Source organism: Lissotriton vulgaris, chromosome 3_2, assembly GCF_964263255.1.
Source record: "Lissotriton vulgaris chromosome 3_2, aLisVul1.2, whole genome shotgun sequence".
In the NCBI taxonomy this organism is placed as follows: Eukaryota; Metazoa; Chordata; class Amphibia; order Caudata; family Salamandridae; genus Lissotriton; species Lissotriton vulgaris.
Window position 1 is genome coordinate 179,065,709 of NC_141690.1, and position 16,976 is coordinate 179,082,684.

The window sequence follows — 16,976 nt, forward strand, 5'->3', positions numbered from 1 at the left end:
TCAACCATCGTGGGACAGCTCGCACCTCCATCCTGGTCGCCGACAACGCCTCCTGGTCCGTGAGACTGCAGAGCCCAGCGTCGCCCACTCACCTGGTCGAGGTGACTCCATCCGGTGCCATCCTGGTGCCCATCTGATCACTGGCTAGTGATTCAGGACTTGGTCCCCTCTGCTTACAGGTGTCTTCCATCTTCGATCCAGGCTTGGATCCATCGAACAATCTTCACTGGTCGCCTGCCAGCAACTCCTTCTTTCAGGCTCCTGGTTCGTCAACGAAGGTTTCCGACGTCTTTTCAGACCTATGCAGCCGCAGCCCCTGGGCTAGGTAACTTCGGCATTTCGGTGCCCCAGCATAGCCTCACTATCCAAGGGTCCAGAACCACTTTCGTTTTCAGCCTACCTTATCGGGTTTGCCCGAGAACACTAACTTTGCTTTTACTAGCCTCCATAGACTTTGTCCCGCATCCCGCGTGAGAGTGCACACTCTGCACCCGAGTCCCCTAGGCCTCCTACTAGGAATCTGAAGGTTCAGTAACGTAGTCCTAGCGATTCCAAAGCCTATTAGTACAGTACTTACCTGCTAGTAATTTCGCATTCCACTTCCATAGTATATGGTTTTTCGTGCCCCTCGGGCATTTGTGTAAATTGTGCAACTTGAAGTATTTTCGTAAGAGTTTTGTTGTGTGCTTAGTACCCTGTCCTCATAAAGAGTACAGGGCTGTTGTGATCTAAATAAATACACTGTTTATTTTCATAACACTTGTGTGGTGTCCTTTCACTTGGTGTTCAAGGGGTATATGTGATGGTATAACAGCTGGCTTAACACGCCCTCTAGAGTTTAGCCCGAAGACTGCTCTTGTCCATGCTACTAGGATAGCTGGTCTATCGGTTGACTTACAACCAATCACCATAAGGGTTGTTTGGACTGATACATAGTGATCACTAGAATAGTGAACACTGAATATCAGGCCAACTTCTCACATGCGGCACATCTAATTCGCTAATAGGGGCCTCTTTTATTTTGATGCCCAGGCCTATTTTCTGTCCAGTGCGCGCAGTTCATGTCCCGGAGGGAGTGTGTGGATCAGCCTAGAGAACAAACCACTTCACCAACATCAAGTGTAGACTGAATGAAGAGAACATTCGTTTTCCAAATGTAAATGTCCATGACTCTCTGTCTGGGGGGAGGTGTCCAGATGGGGTCTTGGTGAATGAATTAGGATTCACCTTGTTGTTGGATACTTGGACCACCAAACTTTCAGGGGCAGGGTGCTGTGTAAGAAAATTAGGGTCACCAGGGACAGCTCTGAGGCATCTTGCCACCTGCCTATTCACAGGTGGGTAAAGGTACCAAGGTCTCATCAGAGTATCAGTTAGGGCTTCATTTAAAAGGCATAAGGAGTCAGAGAAAGTTAGTATCTGAGCCAGGCTGTATGGGAACCAGGTGCAATGGAGTGAAGTCAGAGCAGAAGCTCAGTCCGGCAGAGCCAGAATCGGGTCGGGCAACGGCACTGGCAACAGGCCTCCTTCAGAACAGGCTACATCGGGACTAGTGTCATTGAAAGCGGGTCAGGTGCAGGTCTTGGAGCCAGAATGGAAGTCAGCACAGAGTGGGTACACAACCCAAGATGGGTTCTAGGGCTTAAAAGGCACAGAGGATGAATCTGGCAGCAGTAACCTGACTGGAGACCCCGGCAGATTCTTGGGATGCAAAGGCAGGCCAGGAGGAGACAGAGTGACAAATATGTGAAGCAGGGCCTCCTTAAAGGCCTCAACCTGCTGTGGCATCGTTGATAAACCTGAGATTTCTGGGAACATCAGGACCAACTGCAGAATTTGCTCCTCAATCAGGAATCAGGAGTGAGTTTGATTGCCATCTTGATGCTCCCACAACTTCTTTATAGACAGTGAGCGGCAGGGTGGAGTTTAGTCTAGCTTTGACATTTTATGTTTCCTCTTAGATTTGGACTTCAACTTAATAGATGACTTAAATCATGAAGAAGATCTGGAATAGGCCTATGCCCTCGACTTGGAGCAGGAATTACACAAGGTCTGTGACTTTATTCTATGTTTGGCGACGACATACAACTTAATTTCATAGTCCTGGTTGCATTTGAGTGCATGAGGGCACACTCTTGCATGACTTCGAGTTGTGTACGGAACCCAAACACCAAAAGGCACACATCATGCAGTCCATGACTGACATCTGCGTCTGACAGTCACGGCATGGGTTGAATCCTCTACTCTTAGTTTGGGACAATTTTCCCTTGCACACTAGATTTCAACAAAAAACAACAAAGAGCGAGTGAAGGAACTGACATCATCGAGCAGAGGTGGGGCTTATAATGGCGCCACTATGTATGTATGTATGTATGTATGTATGTATTGCGATTTATATAGCGCACGTATCACCCGAAGGCATCAAGGCGCTTGCTTAGGGAACCCGTCCTGGTATTCCCCTGTGAGATACCCCGACAGGGTATCCGCAAGATGAAAGCCAGGCATCCCGCCGCGAGGGGCCGTTGTGGAGATTAAGCAAGCTATTGCCCAGAGTCGCAGAGTGTGAACCCGTGAATCGAGTAGGCACCGGAGCGAGAATTGTCGAATCCATGGACATTTTGGGACTCAAGACCCCGCCGAGCCAGGAATTGAACTCTGGTCCCGGGCTGACCTCTGCTTCCAGGTCTGCCTCCTCTAACCAGTGAGCCACACTTCACTCCCGGGGTGGAACACAGCAAATGTGGGACCGCACGGTGCCGCCTAGTGGTACAGAGGAAGATTGCACGGAGAACATTTCTGGATCTAGTTTGACACCTGGGAGGATATTCCAAAGTTGATTAATATGTGGTTGGTAGTATCCATCCAAAATTAGTTTTAAGGCATCACACAGAAAAAGGGGTGAGGCGCATCCAACAATCCCTTGTTTGGTGGAACACACAACAAATGCATGGTCGTTGGTAGCTGGCAAACACAATGCGAAGACATGGGGGACTGGGTTGACAAGCATTGGATGATAATTTCAGGTACGAGAAGTAGAAGTTAAAGAGACTAACAATTAATATTAGGTGGAAATGCTCTTTAGTAAATCCCAAATTGTAGATAGTCAGACGCTAACACGTCATCTGCAGAGTTGCATTTCAGGCATTTGTCAGATATGTTGCTTCCTATGATTGCATATCTTTCAGAGCATGAGTGTGTTGAGAAAGGCAATATCTGGAAAGCAGGGCTGCCCTTGTTGAGGGAGGAAAGGCGAACAACTGCTACTAAAGATATCTAGACCCAGAGCTGCGACAGGGACAGTATCAGTCATCATCAAGGACGCGACCATGCATAACGCGAAGCGATCTCACGGAGGCATGTCAGGTTCAGGTTCAGGTTCAGGTTCCTGGAAAGATAGCATTAAAAATAATGTCATTCGTGCTGAACAGTAAGGAGAGTTCTTGTTAAGATGCAAATAGCCAGGATTTAAGCTTGTTCCTGAACTAGAGGACTTTATCTGGTTTCTACATCCCATGGGTATGTTGCTGAACAGTGCAGTGGCAAGATATGAGAAAGAGGGACTGCCTGGGCTACTATGGTCACCATAGGAACCTTCCATATATGGATGTTACTCGCAGGGCCTGAGATCAGCCTTGCACAGGTGACACTTGCACTTACAAGCAGTTCTCTTCATGCAGACAATACAGGTCTGTACATGCAGTCAATGCAGTTCTCACCATGCAGACAGCGCAGGTCTGGACATGCAGCCAGTGCAGTTCTCTTCATGCAGACAATACAGGTCTGCACATGCAGTCAATGCAGTTCTCTTCATGCAGACAGTGCAGATCTGTACATGCAGCCAGTGCAGTTCTCATCATGCAGACAGTGCAGTTCTCACCATGCAGACAGTGCAGTTCTCACCATGCACACAGCGCAGGTCTGTACATGCAGCAAATGCAGTTCTCTTCATGCCGACAAGGCAGGTCTGTACATGCAGCCAATGCAGTTCACTTTATGCAGATAATACAGGTCTGTGCATGCAGCCAGTGCAGTTCTCTTCATGCAGAAAATACAGGTCTGTACATGCAGCCAGTGCAGTTCTCTTCATGCAGAAAATACAGGTCTGTACATGCAGCCAGTGCAGTTCTCATCATGCAGACAGTGCAGTTTTCATCATGCAGACAGTGCAGTTCTCTTCATGCAGACTAGGCAGGTCTGTACATACAGCCAGTGCAGTTCCCTTCATGGAGACAGTGCAGGTCTGCACATACAGCCAATGCAGTTCTCTTCATGCAGACAATTCAGGTCTACACATACAGCCTATGCAGTTCTCTTCATGGAGACAATACAGGTCTGTACATGCAGCCAATGCAGTTCCCTTCATGGATACAGTGCAGGTCTGCACATACAGCCAATGCAGTTCTCTTCATGCAGACAATGCAGATCTGTACATGCAGCCAGAGCAGTTCTCTTCATGCAGACAATACAGGTCTGCACATGCAGCCAATGCAGTTCCCTTCATGGATACAGTGCAGGTCTGCACATACAGCCAATGCAGTTCTCTTCATGCAGACGATGCAGGTCTGTACGTGCAGCCAGAGCAGTTCTCTTCATGCAGACAATACAGGTCTGCACATGCAGCCAATGCAGTTCCCTTCATGGATACAGTGCAGGTCTGCACATACAGCCAATGCAGTTCTCTTCATGCAGACAATGCAGGTCTGTACATGCAGCCAGAGCAGTTCTCTTCATGCAGACAATACAGGTCTGTGCATGCAGCCAGTGCAGTTCTCTTCATGGAGACAATAAAGGTCTGTGCATGCAGCCAGTGCAGTTCTCTTCATGCAGACAATACAGGTCTGCACATGCAGCCAATGCAGTTCTCTTCATGGAGACAATACAGGTCTGTACATGCAGCCAATGCAGTGCTCTTCATGCAGACAATACAGGTCTGTGCATGCAGCCAGTGCAGTTCTCTTCATGGAGACAATACAGGTCTGTGCATGCAGCCAGTGCAGTCCTCTTCATGCAGACAATACAGGTCTGCACATGCAGCCAATGCAGTTCCCTTCACGGAGACAGTGCAGGTCTGCACATACAGCCAATGCAGTTCTCTTCATGCAGACAATGCAGGTCTGCACATACAGCCAATGCAGTTCTCTTCATGCAGACAATGCAGGTCTGCACATACAGCCAATGCAGTGCTCCTCATGCAGACAATACAGGTCTGTGCATGCAGCCAGTGCAGTTCTCTTCGTGGAGACAATGCAGGTCTGCAAATACAGCCAATGCAGTTCTCTTCATGCAGACAATGCAGGTCTGCACATACAGCCAATGCAGTTCTCTTCATGGAGACAATACAGGTCTGTGCATGCAGCCAGTGCAGTTCTCTTCATGGAGACAATACAGGTCTGCACATGCAGCCAATGCAGTTCTCTTCATGCAGACAATACAGGTCTGCACATGCAGCCAATGCAGTGCTCTTCTTGCAGACAATACAGGTCTGCACATGCAGCCAGTGCAGTTCTCTTCATGCAGACAATACAGGTCTGCACATGCAGCCAATGCAGTTCTCTTCATGCAGACAATACAGGTCTGCACATGCAGCCAATGCAGTTCTCGTCATGCAGACAATACAGGTCTGTGCATGCACCAAGTGCAGTTCTCTTCATGCAGACAGTGCAGATCTGTACATGCAGCCAGTGCAGTTCTCATCATGCAGACAGTGCAGTTCTCACCATGCAGACAGTGCAGTTCTCACCATGCACACAGCGCAGGTCTGTACATGCAGCAAATGCAGTTCTCTTCATGCCGACAAGGCAGGTCTGTACATGCAGCCAATGCAGTTCACTTCATGCAGACAATACAGGTCTGCACATGCAGCCAGTGCAGTTCTCTTCATGCAAACAATACAGGTCTGCACATGCAGCCAATGCAGTGCTCTTCATGCAGACAATACAGGTCTGCACATGCAGCCAGTGCAGTTCACTTCATGCAGACAATACAGGTCTGTGCATGCAGCATATGCAGTTCTCATCATGTAGACAATACAGGTCTGCACATGCAGCCACTGCAGTTCTGTTCATGCAGACAATGCAAGTCTGTACATGCAGACTGTGCAGTACTCTTCATGCAGAAATGCAGGTCTGTGCATGCAGCCAGTGCAGTTCTCTTCATGGAGACAATACAAGTCTGTACATGCAGACAGTGCAGTACTCTTCATTCAGAAATGCAGGTCTGTGCATGCAGCCAGTGCAGTTCTCTTCATGCAGACAATACAGGTCTGCACATGCAGCCAATGCAGTTCTCTTCATGGAGACAATGCAGGTCTGCACATACAGCCAATGCAGTTCTCTTCATGCAGACAATACAGGTCTGTACATGCAGCCAGTGCAGTGCTATTCATGCAGACAATACAGGTCTGTGCATGCAGCCAGTGCAGTTCTCTTCATGGAGACAATAAAGGTCTGTGCATGCAGCCAGTGCAGTGCTATTCATGCAGACAATACAGGTCTGCACATGCAGCCAATGCAGTTCCCTTCATGGAGACAGTGCAGCTCTGCACATACAGCCAATGCAGTTCTCTTCATGCAGACAATGCAGGTCTGCACATACCACCAATGCAGTTCTCTTCATGGAGACAATACAGGTCTGTGCATGCAGCCAGTGCAGTTCTCTTCATGGAGACAGTGCAGGTCTGCACATACAGCCAATGCAGTTCTCTTCATGCAGACAATGCAGGTCTGCACATACAGCCAATGCAGTTCTCTTCATGGAGACAATACAGGTCTGCACATGCAGCCAATGCAGTGCTCTTCATGCAGACAATACAGGTCTGTGCATGTAGCCAGTGCAGTTCTCTTCGTGGAGACAATGCAGGTCTGCACATACAGCCAATGCAGTTCTCTTCATGCAAACAATGCAGGTCTGCACATACAGCCAATGCAGTGCTCTTCATGCAGACAATACAGGTCTGTGCATGCAGCCAGTGCAGTTCTGTTCATGCAGACAATACAGGTCTGCACATGCAGCCACTGCAGTTCTGTTCATGCAGACAATACAGGTCTGCACATGCAGCCAGTGCAATGCTCTTCATGCAGACAATACAGGCCTGTGCATGCAGCCAGTGCAGTTCTCTTCATGCAGACAAGGCAGGACTGTACATGCAGCCAGTGCAGTTCTCTTCATGTAGATAATACAGGTCTGCACATGCAGCCAGTGCAGTTCTCTTCATGGAGACAATACAGGTCTGTGTATGCAGCCAGTGCAGTTCTCTTCATGGGGACAATACAGGTCTGCACATGCAGCCAATGCAGTTCTCTTCATGCAGACAATACAGGTCTGCACATGCAGCCAATGCAGTGCTCTTCATGCAGACAATACAGGTCTGCACATGCAGCCAGTGCAGTCCTCTTCATGCAGACAATACAGGTCTGCACATGCAGCCAATGCAGTTCTCTTCATGCAGACAATACAGGTCTGCACATGCAGCCAGTGCAGTGCTCTTCATGCAGACAATACAGGTCTGTGCATGCAGCCAATGCAGTTCTCGTCATGCAGACAATACAGGTCTGTGCATGCAGCCAGTGCAGGTCTCTTCATGCAGACAGTACAGATCTCTACATGCAGCCAGTACAGTTCTCATCATGCAGACAGTGCAGTTCTCACCATGCAGACAGTGCAGTTCTCACCATGCAGACAGTGCAGTTCTCACCATGCACACAGCGCAGGTCTGTACATGCAGCAAATGTAGTTCTCTTCATGCCGACAAGGCAGGTCTGTACATGCAGCCAATGCAGTTCACTTCATGCAGACAATACAGGTCTGCACATGCAGCCAGTGCAGTTCTCTTCATGCAGACAATACAGGTCTGCACATACAGCCAGTGCAGTTCTCTTCATGCAGACAATACCGGTCTGCACATGCAGCCAATGCAGGTCTCTTCATGCAGACAGTACAGATCTGTACATGCAGCCAGTACAGTTCTCATCATGCAGACAGTGCAGTTCTCACCATGCAGACAGTGCAGTTCTCACCATGCAGACAGTGCAGTTCTCACCATGCACACAGCGCAGGTCTGTACATGCAGCAAATGTAGTTCTCTTCATGCCGACAAGGCAGGTCTGTACATGCAGCCAATGCAGTTCACTTCATGCAGACAATACAGGTCTGCACATGCAGCCAGTGCAGTTCTCTTCATGCAGACAATACAGGTCTGCACATACAGCCAGTGCAGTTCTCTTCATGCAGACAATACCGGTCTGCACATGCAGCCAATGCAGTGCTCTTCATGCAGACAATACAGGTCTGCACATGCAGCCAGTGCAGTTCACTTCATGCAGACAATACAGGTCTGTGCATGCAGCCAGTGCAGGTCTCTTCATGCAGACAGTACAGATCTCTACATGCAGCCAGTACAGTTCTCATCATGCAGACAGTGCAGTTCTCACCATGCAGACAGTGCAGTTCTCACCATGCAGACAGTGCAGTTCTCACCATGCACACAGCGCAGGTCTGTACATGCAGCAAATGTAGTTCTCTTCATGCCGACAAGGCAGGTCTGTACATGCAGCCAATGCAGTTCACTTCATGCAGACAATACAGGTCTGCACATGCAGCCAGTGCAGTTCTCTTCATGCAGACAATACAGGTCTGCACATACAGCCAGTGCAGTTCTCTTCATGCAGACAATACCGGTCTGCACATGCAGCCAATGCAGGTCTCTTCATGCAGACAGTACAGATCTGTACATGCAGCCAGTACAGTTCTCATCATGCAGACAGTGCAGTTCTCACCATGCAGACAGTGCAGTTCTCACCATGCACACAGCGCAGGTCTGTACATGCAGCAAATGTAGTTCTCTTCATGCCGACAAGGCAGGTCTGTACATGCAGCCAATGCAGTTCACTTCATGCAGACAATACAGGTCTGCACATGCAGCCAGTGCAGTTCTCTTCATGCAGACAATACAGGTCTGCACATACAGCCAGTGCAGTTCTCTTCATGCAGACAATACCGGTCTGCACATGCAGCCAATGCAGTGCTCTTCATGCAGACAATACAGGTCTGCACATGCAGCCAGTGCAGTTCACTTCATGCAGACAATACAGGTCTGTGTATGCAGCCAGTGCAGTTCTCTTCATGGAGACAATGCAGGTCTGCACATGCAGCCACTGCAGTTCTGTTCATGCAAACAATGCAAGTCTGTACATGCAGACAGTGCAGTACTCTTCATGCAGAAATGCAGGTCTGTGCATGCAGCCAGTGCAGTTCTCTTCATGGAGACAATGCAAGTCTGTACATGCAGACAGTGCAGTACTCTTCATTCAGAAATGCAGGTCTGTGCATGCAGCCAGTGCAGTTCTCTTCATGCAGACAATGCAGGTCAGTACATGCAGTCAGTGCAGTTCTGTACACGCAGCCAGTCCAGTTCTTTTTATACAGACAATGCAGTTCTCATAAAAAATAGTGATTGTGTTGCACTATACCACAGTTTTAATCAATGTATTTGATGTCTCTGTTAACTTTCTATAACGTTGGCACATTTATTCACTTCTAAAACATGATTTAGTTTGAGACAATACATACTGGCTGATCTAATAACGGTACAACGAGTAGCACTAGGAGCTCAGACAGTTTGTACTACATTCACGGGATGAATAAACAGGAGTCTAGTGTGCTAACATTGAGTTCCATAGGAGAGTTTGGGTTGACATTCTTTTTTTATTTCACCGCCTGAGTGTAATGTAAACAATGACGTTTTTTTTTTAATATATGCGACCACCCTATTTGTATAATCATAATTAATGTTATGGAGTTTAAGTCATGGTAAAAAATACTTTTTATACAAAGTAGGCTTTTTTAAATATTCTGAATGCACTATATTGAGATGGTGTTTTATGTTGCAAAGACTACAACTTTAACATAGCTGCTGCTATTTTTACATTTTGCATTGCATTTAAAATGTTCTCTAATAAAAAGTTGTTTGGACAGTTCTATTATTTGTCTGTTAACCTATACAAATATATGACGCAGCACAGACTCATGAACCTTACAAAATGAGAACTCAACTGACTGGACACTTCACATTTATTTAATTATTTAGTTTACACACTCCATTTTTCACAGATCCTTCTTTCACTCATTGGAAGCTGCAGCCCTGCTCTCCAACAAAAAACATCCAACCTTTGGAAAAATACAGACATTAGACAACGGTCAGAACACATAGTAGCATGTAGTCATATGTTATATACCACTGACTGTAGGTTAAACCCTGAAGCATACATAATCTTCTAAATAATCCAGGACTTGTCAACATTATGTTTTGTCCAGCCGAAAGCCCTACACTCGTTGTTAATGGAGAACTATTCATGACTAAGAAAAGGACATAAACTGTAATTTATTTGCAAAACGACAGGATATAATGCTTCAAATGCCGCATTGGTGTAGAAAAGCAATAATTTAGAGAAAAAATAAATATTCTCTTGTACAAAATGGGTATGCAAAAGAACTGTTAAACATAACCAAACGTAAGAACTTCGAGGTTACAACAGGATCAGCGGCCCTATTTATTTGCGACAACTATGATATGGGCCAAATGTACAAATCACTCTGCGCTAATTCACACTACGGTTAGCAAAATTACAGGGTTTGCGACTGCAAAATGTTTTTTTTTTGCCATGTACTAAACCCATTGTGCGATTCAGAAAAACCTTTCCAAAGTGCAAACTGGGTTTACCGACTCATTCCAAATTGCTATAAAGAGGTTAGTTTGGATGCTGAGGGGGGCATCCACCCTAACCACAAAACCCAATGAGATGTATCAATGGCTTGTGACCATAACTGCGAAACCATTGAAAATTCAATAACTCCTCAAAGGTGGTGGTAATCTATATGTAAAGGGAAAGCTGTCCTTGTTGGACAGAGTCTCTTATGGGAATTGTGTCAGGTGGTCCAGGAGGGAGCTGGCAGTTGTCCAGAGAACCAAGGCCTGCTCTAGAAATTCAATTGATAATCAAATCAAATCTTTTTGGTTATCTAATACACCAATTCATCTTACGTTTGATACCACTATCTGGTGATTTGAATCAGAAATCCCAAACTAATACTTTACATTGGTCATTTCATCTTTCCATAAGAATCATATGCCCTTTTCCCTCCACATTAAGTTATGCCCTCTCATGGGCTAATCCTCTTGCTTCATACAAATAATTAAGTGCTTGTGTCGTGTGATTGTGCATTAGTGTTTAAATTGGTGTATTAGATAACCGAAAGGATTTGATTTGAATTGCTAGAAATATGTGAATAAACCCACTAGAGGATATTGCTATAAGGTGATTTAATTTGAATTTGGAAATGCCAGGATAGTTTAGCATATACACAATTCCTCCAAAGAAAGCAAAATAAATTGATTATGTTATGCTGAAAATAATTCTTCAATATGTATGTTGAATGTTGTAAAATATGAAAAATATAGATCATACAAAGCTTATATTCATTCACTAGTTTCACTTTTAAGAACAGAAAACATATGTGCACCAACAAACTACCATTTCCCAGGATTCCATAGAGATGTAAACAGGAAACGAGTAAATGAAATGAATGACATTTTAAAATGTGCATGATATGTTGATCGTAGATCTGTGAACAAGGTCTCCGCGAGACCGAAACGCGTTGGGACATCGTTAGCAGTTGGTTCCCGAAAGAAATTAAGATATTGCATTAAAGGAATCGAAAACTGCCCATGAGTGCCACCTATGTCATTATTCTCAGTAAAGTATGTATGATATGAGGAAATGGAACTACTCCGAGTCTTCCTTAGCTGAAATGCAGAAAAGAAAAAACAAACTGAACATTTTCATCTCTGAGGCCCACTGGAGGGCTTTTAAATTAAATGAACATTTTGCTACAGCACAGAAACCTACTAAAGGTAAAGGAATGTTGAAAGTGGACTACCGATACCAGCAGGCAACACTTAGTTGAACTCACCTGTGAGGCCCATTGAGGGCTAATTAAATGGACATGCAGAGGGGGAGAGCCTTTCAACCATTTCAGTGCAGTATCATGGAGCCTGTGACCAAGGAGCTGAGCTCTGTAACGCGTAAGGCAATGAAATGCAGCTGAATGAAAATGCCAGTTTCCTTTTATTAAAAGAATCATTGGAATTCATCTGCTTTTCGAGTACGTCTTCAACTGGGGATGTTTTGGATTGCTTTCAAAATAAAAATGTTTTCTGTTTAAGAATGTAAACACGTGGATGGTGGTCTGTTTTTCTTACAGGCCACCATCCCATTATTTGTAGCCAATCATTAGGGGGGTGCAAACAGCGACCTGCCTAATTAATATGCATTAGGCAGGTCAGTGCAACCCTCTGTGACTCAAGAGTTTGCTATGTGATGTATTAATACATGGGTTGTATCACCAAATTACAGAGTGCAAAAAGTTGATGAGCAAAGTGATCTTTACATAAGGCCGCGGATTTTTAAAAGAACAACAACAATAGTAACATACAAACTATTAAAAAACGCCTGTAGCTACACCAGATTCAGTCTAAACCGCTCATCTTGTATTTTATTTTATTTACTGTATATTCCACTTTCTAAGCCACTTTGCGTCTTCAGTTGCATAGTTCAATACTTTCTTCCATTTTTATATCATTTTTACTCTCTCCTTTCCTTTTCCATCTTATTCACCTATACACCTTTCACTCCTTCTTCTCCCCTCTTATTTTCTATCCTTCCCTGGCACCTTGGCATAGCTCTGCAGAAAATGTGACAATGCAGCAATAAAATAGACTCAATTGAATTAAGCCATACATTGATGTTGCAAAGGAATTCTGCAGTAGGAAAGTTAGAATAATTTCCTTTTAGAGTCCTGATGTCCCTCCAACATCAAATTTTATAATATTATCCAAGATCAGGGAGACCTTTCACCATGACCATAAGCCACCATGTCTGAATACTAGACAATACTTGATCTATGCAAAAAATACAAACAAATGATCAAGATTACCGTAGGTAATATCTCACGCTTTTCGCCAACATTAGATTAATTATTGTAGACCTATCTAACAAAGCTCAGGATATGCTTCCCTTTTCTCACGTCTTCCCCTTAACACATATCAAAATGGAATTAGCTTTTTCTCAAACATCTAAGAGGCATAAAACTGTACAAGTTGTCATTAACCTGTTTATTTGTTCATTGTAAATGTGTGGTTGATGCTATTGTCTTCAAGATGTAATTTAATTGCAAAATAATTAATAAAGAATTACAACATTAAAAAAAACGTTTGTAGCTCTCACTTCCTCTGTCATCACCAACAGCGGTAAACCACACATACATGTTCAGACCAACTACAGATTGGTTGGACTGCTACCATGAGCGATTGCTAGTTGTTAGACAAGTTGCAAGCATTCCTCCCATCACATTTTTTGTGTCTGATGTTGTGCCCTAACTGGCAAGACTATGACCAGACGTGAGTCCCATGCTCATTGTACACATGGAACCAAGCTACACCTGACTGATAGCCCCAATCAGAGTGAAACTGGTGTTGGGTTGTTTGTGTTTCGGTTGAAGGACGACATTTCGGGCTGGGCTGTTGCTATTAGAGCAGGGTCAAGATTGATCCACAAATGGCTGGGTCCAAACTGAGGTGGCATAGTGGGCTAAATAACAAAGGGTTGGAATGCTACCCCAAGCGATTGCCAGTGGTAGACAAATTGCAAGCCTTCTTCCCATCACCCCTTGTATGTTGGATTAAACTACAGGTTAGGAAAATTAAATGCATTGTCCGCTTCCATTTCATTCTTGCTCAGATACTATCGAATACTATGTTTATAAAAGAGTAGCAGCTCTCCTCTTTTAAAAATGTTTACTCTGACCTGCTTTTTGTGTCAGGGAATAAGATCTCTTCTACATTTTGAATTTGGCAGAAGGAAAAAAATAGATGTATCCTCGAATCACATACAAACTCCCAGGCCATGCGAGTCCCATATTCCTGTATGGGAAAACATTATTAGTCACAATGTCTTAATATGCTTAAACTGTCAAAAATGCCTAGTTGAGAATTTAACTGAAATGGAGGATGCTGAAATGACTCATATTTTCATAAGTTACAAACACAAAAGAGGTCTGCACTCGGTATTAAACATCTGAATGACATTGTGACATCATTCAGGGAGTAATCATCTTAAATTGTACCATAGAATAGAAGGATTTAGTCAAACTCTACGCCTTCCACTGTACACCTCAAAAAACCCAGAAGAAAGTTGGATGGCACACTGCAATTACCAGACCAGTGAGTGGCATTTGTTTGTAGCAATCCCATTTTGTCAACCCTATGCCAAGGACAGTATAATCAATTTTAGACATATCCATCTTAGCTACACCTAAGGGACTGTTACTTCCACCAATCTGTGGGTTCAACTCTACTTTAAATGCTTTTCTGGTGGACTTTAAAGGAAACTCTCAGCTGTTCTGTTCCCATTCTGTAAACAGAGCTATACCAAGGTCCTTACCATAGACAAGACCAGCGTGTCTCCAGGAGAGGCAATTTGCAGTATTTCGATGCAAGGCAGGTTCATCGCAGTAAATGTCCAAATCATAAACCTGCTGTGCCAGGATGCCAGGAGTGACTTCTGAGAGAGAAGCAGGGAGCATAACTCTGGTCCCAGCACCATGCCAAGCATCCCTGCAGGTCCAAGATGTCCTCAGCCAGATAGGGTCAAATACTGCTGCCGGAGGTGACTGGGGCAAAGATTGAGGGTTCAAGGACAACCCAGGAACAAGAGGTTCAGGGCATTGTCTTCTAATCGCTGGAGGTTGGACAAGCGCTGATCTTGTTCCCCCACCCCATGAATCCTAAGGCAGGTGGACTCCTAAGGCAGGCTGAAGCTATGACTTTGTCTCAATGTCATGCAGACATCAGGGGAGCAACAATTTGATAAAATGATTAAGCATGGAATGATCTGTACATCTCATGTACACTAAGGAGTAATGCAACTTTGTTCAGTAAGGTCAACCTCTGCCTTTCCCTGGCCAGGTACTTCCTCTGCTCAATCAATTTGTGAAACGCATGGATGATTAAATTATTGTAATAGCATCCTAGGATATACTTTATTTTAAGGCTACAATACTCCATTTATAGTGGTGTGTTTATTTTTTATTCTGCTTACTATATTACTGGTTTCTTTTACCAGGAGACAGGGCATGCCAATTGTTAGAATTTCTGTCAATATATATATTATTTTACTATTGTGAACAGTTTTGCAGTAAATTTTGCACCTTATCCCTTCCTGCCCGATAGGTGCTTACAGTTGACCAAATTGTGAGCTGAGCCATGATTACATTATTTTCTCTGTCTTCATTAGCTGCACCCAGATGCAGCAGCATGCACCAGTATACCCCTCAAAACCTTTATTCTCCCACCCGGTCACCAATCAATGAATTCCTTGCACACAGACATCACCTTCAAGCCAAATTCATACTGCAGGTGTCAGAATACACCACTATTTAAGGGCACTGTGACCAGCTGGCATGCTATTTCACTATGCATTGCCCTTTTACCTCCATCATATGGACCGACCAGGCAAGTGACGAAATACGCCTGGCAGTGCAGCTCAGTGAGTTGAACTCTTGCTGCTGAAAAATCTGGTCATCTGAAGGTCACTAATTCAAATCCCTTTAGGGTAAACTCAGCCCTCTGGGGTTGATAAATGTAGTACCATAAAGATGCTCATAATAAGAGCTGTTCTGTACATCGCTTAGATAAAGCAGAATTGTGGCATGGGGCACTATGGAAAAACAAAGTTATTATTACCATATTGATCCTCCTACATGGGAAGAGTTATATAAATTGTAAAGAAGTGTTATAACTCAGTTCCATTCTGCCTACTCACAAAATTGACCTGTTTCTGCTATTTCCTACCGAGTGCTGTGACTGGGGAAGATGACCCAAAGTGTCCTTGCAGCCCTCTCATCTTATCAGCGACATATGGACTTCTACAAACCATATACACAGACACATACAAAATATGTGCTTGGCAGTCATGAAATGTAATAACCATTCTTTGGCAAACATTTACAGGTGACATTCAATCTTCAAAAAAAGGTCAGGAGTGGGACCTCTTAGGTGGATCCCATCGTGAAATGTAGAAACAACACATCCTTGGAGGGCACTGGACAGCCTGCACATCCATGAAGTGCTAGGTAAAGTGCCACCAGTCCCCGTCTCCCAGTGTCAAGCGCCTCTCACACTCTGTAGACAGACAACCACAGCAAGTGTGCAAATCATTGGAGAACTGCACCATTCTTAACTTTCTATGGGTAGGTCAGCATGGGTTGAATGACAAGTCCTGCTTTGAGATCCTGTCTCATTCCCACTGGAATATGCATCAAATGATCACTTCCAGAAGTTTACTCGCTGTAAACAACTTCTCCATACACACAATAAATGTGCCTGTCGGTCGCTATCTTTTACACAGTGGCTTCTGCGACAGGGTCTAAGCGCTAGACTTGGAGATCATTTTCTCTAGGAGGTTCATCATCCGTTCCTGTAGCTGCAGACTTTGGACTTGAATGATGTTCTGCTGGTCCAGGACTCGCCGCACCTCTCTGCAGGTCTCTTCCATAGCTCGGCTTAATTTCTTTTGCTCCTCCAACATGGCTTCCATTACTTTTAGTTTTTTCTTTTGATAATTTCCAGTTTGAATTTTTCTCTTCTTGACTGGTCTTTCTTCAGGCCTAAAACAAGAACATCAAAGTCAACAGGGTACAAACTGGAGTCAACACTTTTTAAAAGAAATGCATGTCGTCAAAAATAAAATGTTAACTCTTCTTAACATGCAAAGGCAAAAAACATACATATAAGTCAGTCCTTCTAGCTCAGATGCCACTGGGCTATCCCTGTGAGGCAGGGACTGCATCCAACTCTTGCTTACTATGAGGCAACATATGAGTTGAATAGCTAGGGGAAGAACAACTTTACATTCGAGTACATT

The 16,976-nt window shown here is 44.5% G+C and overlaps 1 protein-coding gene across 1 annotated transcript in view; it reads right to left on the minus strand.

Moving 5' to 3' along the window:
• Nucleotides 1-12,691: 12,691 nt before the first annotated feature.
• Nucleotides 12,692-16,976, minus strand: part of MSANTD1 (Myb/SANT DNA binding domain containing 1) — a 143,110-nt gene continuing 138,825 nt past the window's right edge. The window contains exon 3 of the mRNA XM_086964156.1: nt 12,692-16,719. Coding sequence (XP_086820282.1) covers nt 16,479-16,719 — 241 coding nt within the window. The 3' untranslated portion in view covers nt 12,692-16,478. The remainder of the gene's footprint in view (nt 16,720-16,976) is intronic.